Source organism: Opisthorchis viverrini, assembly GCF_000715545.1.
Source record: "Opisthorchis viverrini unplaced genomic scaffold opera_v5_266, whole genome shotgun sequence".
Taxonomy (NCBI): Eukaryota; Metazoa; Platyhelminthes; class Trematoda; order Opisthorchiida; family Opisthorchiidae; genus Opisthorchis; species Opisthorchis viverrini.
The window spans coordinates 416,424-422,170 of record NW_008751919.1 but is presented as its reverse complement, the minus strand read 5'-3'; the positions used below and the strand labels follow the sequence as shown (position 1 = coordinate 422,170).

The 5,747-nt window shown below is 40.5% G+C and overlaps 2 protein-coding genes across 2 annotated transcripts in view; one reads left to right on the top strand and one right to left on the bottom strand.

Moving 5' to 3' along the window:
* T265_09212 (hypothetical protein) overlaps positions 1-5,747 on the bottom strand; it is a gene marked incomplete at both ends in the record, with an annotated part of 26,449 nt that overhangs the window by 14,449 nt on the left and 6,253 nt on the right. Inside the window, 2 exons of the mRNA XM_009175225.1 lie at positions 1,994-2,114; positions 3,278-3,409. Coding sequence (XP_009173489.1) covers positions 1,994-2,114; positions 3,278-3,409 — 253 coding nt within the window. The remainder of the gene's footprint in view (positions 1-1,993; positions 2,115-3,277; positions 3,410-5,747) is intronic.
* Positions 2,260-5,747, top strand: part of T265_09213 (hypothetical protein) — a gene marked incomplete at both ends in the record, with an annotated part of 6,282 nt that continues 2,794 nt past the window's right edge. Inside the window, 2 exons of the mRNA XM_009175226.1 lie at positions 2,260-2,309; positions 5,523-5,613. Of these exons, the coding sequence (XP_009173490.1) occupies positions 2,260-2,309; positions 5,523-5,613 (141 nt within the window). The remainder of the gene's footprint in view (positions 2,310-5,522; positions 5,614-5,747) is intronic.

Genomic DNA, 5,747 nt, shown 5'->3' with positions numbered 1-5,747 from the left:
GTCCCCTCCCCCCAAAAAAAAAGGGCGAAACCGGTCGTGGGCTGTAGACAGATTTTCAGCAACCTAATGAGTAGTACATTACAAAAGTGTATGAAATTCGTCAATCCAGCCGACCTAGAGGCAATATCAAAAATCCACTCAGTAAATCATTTAAACCGTGCCAGCAAGGTTACTGATAGAACGAGTTATGTTTCCGCATGTGGCCAGGTAGAATCGGGTCCACTGGCGAATCATTCGCTTACACGAAGACGCATAACACTCAAGTTTGTCATAACTCAGACCAGGTCCTAACCAGAATACACGTCAAATTCTAACGGAAACTCACAGAGTCCCGCATAATTTTCCGGGGCTCTACCCTGTCTGCTTGCTTCGGCTTCAAGGATACATATAGTTACAACGCCACACTTTCTCTGCATAGAACAAACTACCTTTCCAAAACTGGGACTATCAGTAAAGATTCACATTCAATGGTAAGACAAGAATGCCCGCAAAAACTCGACCTAAATTTGAATGAAGAATTCAGTTGCTTAAGCATTCACCGAAATCGAACAGGTTTTAATAGGTAACTGCCACAGAATAAGTGCTGCCATAAATGTACTGTGGGCAGAGAGAATATATAGGACAAAATTGCTCTTCCAACGTCGCATCAGCATAGATATCGAGTAGTGCTTAAAACTTTAAAACTGCCGTTCACTGAGGCTGACAATGTTGGACGGATTTCGAAAGATTCGGAAGCGGTGTACGCGCTACGTAGTTTATCATCCAGCGGCATAATGCGGTGCTTTAATTACATGGGTTTTCTTGTATTAGTGATGAACAATGGAATATAAAATAGTAGTATCTCAATGGAGGGGACATGTCTGTAGAGATAAGAAATTGGGTAGTGAACGGTCGTTTTTGGTCCGATTTTTGTGATTCTAGCCTGTCTTCGAAGGACTACTTCCCAGTAGATTCGTCTTCAAAAAGATTTCATTTGGGGTAAAACTCTTTTGTGCTTATCATATTTGTGTTTTGGTGCAAACGTCTTCTTTTGGTCTGATTTAATATGCACCATAATATTTCAAAACATCCGAAAATACATCAACTTCTCATGCCCCTTAAGAAATGGCCACAAATTAATTAGAAAAAATGCACTTTAGTGACTTTAACTACATAATTCCACTCTGTATCTTCGGTTACTTTTTTTCCATTGGAGCTCTGGTTTAGGTGGTACCAGAATAAGGTACTGAAGACCCAAAAATCAGCACTGCCAGACCACAGAGAATAGAATACAAGCGGAAGGGTAGTTGATCTTCGAAAATGTATCAGCACTGTTTAGTTTTTTGTCAAAGATTTGCCACAACACGCCTCTTGGTTCTACGTAAACGCTCTAAATTCACCCCCAAATGTGGAATTTATTCTATGGGTTTATTTTAACTGTTCACTTGTTATTCCGCTAACAGGATACGCGCAATCATACACGCTAGTGGTTTGTTTAAACCGCTTGCCACCAAATAGTCAAGGTTTAAATCTATCACCGGGAAGGCTGGGGGTTGAGGCTCTCCTCAGTTTCTTCCGGTGTACGCTACCGATAATTCCCAGTGAGGATGAAACGACTGTGCAGTGCTCCTATGTTTTTTAGAATAGATTGGCTTCACTTAAGGATGAATTTTCAACTGAGAGAAAAAATCGCTTCATATCAAAAACATTTTGCTTGAATATTATCGTAAAAGATAAAGGCTCTGGTACTGGCCGACTTGAAGGGTGCAATCTTCCTAATGTGACCGTGACAACTCAAAGAAACCCTCTAGTAATTAACGTTTCCAATGAATAAAATTAATTCCAAGTGAGCCGACAAACCATTTCCATTATTTTCAGAATAGAAGTAAAATTAGTGGGAACAGTGATGTATCACCACTGTTTACATTATGAGACGGAGAGATGGCTCACTGGTTCGAGCGCGAATGTACTGATCGTATGGTCTGTGGTTCGAACCCGACCTCTGCCTACTGACCTCCCCTGTCTAGGCTTAGGCAACCTGGCAGTATCCCAGGCGTCATGTTCTCTTCTAGTGGTGTGGTAATTAGGCATAGAAAGCGTGCTACAGTTGAAACGGATGTTACAAAGAAAAGAACCTGCAACTAACCATTTAGGTGATTGCGATGTCCAAATACTCATTTGTACAATTTGAACAAAAAGCGGTTGCACGTAGATGAATAATGAAGACTGACATTTATAGCTTACAAAATCTTTGGTCAAGTGCGAGAAGAGCTCTAAAATATGATAATTGATCAGGTGGCTGTTGATCTGTTCGCCGAGCTTGGCAATTGGTTTGCAAACGTTTCGTCACCATTCGAGAAGACATCTTCAGCGCACTGAAGATGTGATATTCAAGGAAACGAAAGCGTTGCGGTAAAGAACTGGGGAGCAATTAACAAACGGTTAGACCACTGAGTAGAGCGGGATGTTTGCTCTGAAGTGACAGTCAGAACTCTTAAATAACTTGACTTTGCAATTCATCTACAAAGTCCTTATTCCGTTCCCACATGGTTATTCAGATTAGTACTCACCAAAGTAAGAGAGCAATAAATATGACTTCTATTCTTACTATATGTCATCAGGAGTTAAAATTCTGGGCCCTGTTGAGATATAAATTACTAAAATCCCATGTACTGGCTCAGTTTAGCCAGTGCGATTGGAACATACCTCTTTTTGTGTCTGAAAAGGCAAACTTTCTAACGCGTTATTGATATGGTTGTCTGACCCAAGGCCCAACCTACAACCGACCCAACCCATCCTGGATGGGTTATTCTAGAACAACAGACAGAGACGAATCTAACGCTTGTTTTCCGAGAAGTAGGTTAGGCAAAATACCTGTGCCAAGACGCCAGTGAGGACTGTCACTCAGGATGATACTCTCAGCGAGTAAGAATTCAAAATGTCTCGGGGACTATAAAATGTCCACAAGTAAGAATTAAAATGTCTCGGGGACTATAAAATGTCCACACAGGTCACAGTGTACCACAGTATTGCGCGACTAACCGACAATCATCGGAAAGTTGTTTGCTTTGTATCCTTACACAACTATATGAGCAACTTCAAATGATCTGAGGCATCGAACTTCCAGAATATGTAGTGCCACTGAAGAAAGCTGTATACTTGGTGGGAGTACCAAGAAACTCCTTTGTTTGGTGGCCTCTTTCCATGGAATCACTGCGGTATCCGTAAAGTTGGTTCCAAAATCACGACTCATTTTTAATAGCTGTAATAAACCCGAGATTTAGTTTTTACAGCTTACCTTTGTCAGAACAGCATAAGTGGCCGGGTCAAAGATATAGAGTGCAGAATTTTCGGTACCGACAATTATACATTCGGCTGCATCCGGGCTGGACTGATGTCTGTACATTTTTGCCATACACGTGGCGACGGTCTTAATAAGAAGGAAGGTAGATGTAATGCACGCAAGATGAGGAGACGCAGGGTTATCTGTTCGAACTAGATAGAAATAGGATGTGTATATTGAATATCTGTAGGATATATACATACTAATATACGTACATACATACATACGTACATTCATACACGAAGACAGATGGAGAGACAGGTGGATAGATAGATAGATAGATAATAGATAGATAGATAGATAGATAGATAGATAGATAGATAGATAGATAGATAGATAGATAGATAGATAGATAGATAGATAGGATAGAAGATAGATAGATAGATAGATAGATAGATAGATAGATAGATAGATAGATAGATAGATAGATAGATAGATAGATAGATAGATAGATAGATAGATAGATAGATAGATAGATAGATAGATAGATAGATAGATAGATAGATAGATAGATAGATAGATAGATAGATAGATAGATAGATAGATAGATAGATAGATAGATAGATAGATAGATAGATAGATAGATAGATAGATAGATAGATAGATAGATAGATAGATAGATAGATAGATAGATAGATACGGAGGAGCGGATGGTTGTACAGAGAGATATACAGAGACAGGAAAGTAAGTGAACCAATGGGAGGACAACACCCAGGCAGCCTAAGTGTTATTCAGACAAAAGACTCAATACAGCCGCTTAATACTCATCAGGAATCTTTACCAATATGTAGTCTCTGTTATGACATAGCCACTTATCTGCAGCTTCACTTTTACGAGTGACGGATGGCCAAACATCAACGACCCTTATTTGCGCATGGTGATTGCACATTTTCCTGGCACTGAACCTTTACGGATATTCCTCAGTAATACTCAATGTTTCGTACACGTCACCTTGATATTTTCGAATAAAGTCCCAAAACTGAAAATTGCAGGCGCAGTTTCTACACAGAAATGTTTAGCAAGGAATGCATGAATAAACGGACATGCTGCTCAAAAACTGTCGGAGAGCTTTTCACTTTCTCCGTTATAGCTTGTTAAGATAAAGGCACAGTACTTGAAGACCCAGTGAATAGTTTGGTCAAGGTGGCCTATCATTTGTGATGAGAGTGAATTCCTTCTAGTGCATCGTATGGACCTGCCGGATCAAATTATAGTTCCTTTTTTGTCCGGGTTAAAACTTAGCTTCCTCCATTCTCCACACGCACATACGCCGAAGGAAAGGTTCAGGCGAAACGGATTAGAAAGAAAACATGATTCTATAAGTAAGCAATTTTTATTGTGAACGTTTCAGCGCTTAACGGAGTGTACGTTTATTGTTCGAACTTAGGAATACCCGTAACTCTAAATGTACCTAGTGAGTGATGAGAGAGGACCCAGTTAAGGCAGTTATGCTCCTTACGAAGAACTACTGGGATGTGATGTCTATAAGGAATTGTAATGCACGGTGACTGTAGCATTTTGCATCAGAATATAAAAAACTCAATCAGATTCACATAAGAAATTGACTGGGTAATAAGCGGCTATTCATCAAATCACGTTAGGGGGGAGGTGGATGTTGTACTCGTTTTGTGCTAAACCAATGTTGACGCATAAAAATATGCCTTTGGAAGCCCTGGGTTCATTTTTATTTTTGTGGTATATGATAGTGAAAGTAATAAAATTGCCGTTTTTTCGGGAAGCTTTAACCAACAGCTGCAGGGGAAATCATGTGTTACTATAAGCCATGAGCTCATTCCAGACCACGGCGCTTTCAGGGGTCCATGAGAGCCTGGGTTCTAGATCGCGATTTCACCTTATTAACATTTTGCCTGCCTTTCTGTGTAAAACTGAACTGATTGGTGCCAAAAACTTTGAAAGGCGTTTAAAAGCTCTCTTCCACAAGAATATGTGATATTAGCAACAAGAGCACAAACAACGCAAATATAGAAACTATCAAGTGGCTGAGACCTTGAGTCGACAGGGCAACAATCAATCTCCCAGAATGTTTTGGAATATTGGTAGCTCGGGTTTAGCAACAACAAACAACGCAAATATAGAAACTATCAAGTGGCTGAGACCTTGAGTCGACAGGGCAACAATCAATCTCCCAAAATGTTTTGTTTTGTTGGTAGCTCGGGTGTATTAGTTGGTAATTGATCAGGTGGCTGTTGATCTGTTCGCCGAGCTTGGCAATTGATTCGCAAACGTTTCGTCACCATTCGAGGAGACATCTTCAGTGCGCTGTTGGTTGGGTAGTTCCTCTCTTTGTGCCTGCGTTTATATGGTCTACAAAGAGCAGCCTTTGCGCTGTAACCTGGATTCTGATTGGCCCGTTCTTGATCTGTATTGCGTCGTGGTCGGCTTCTCTGTTGGTTTGTGGCGTGCC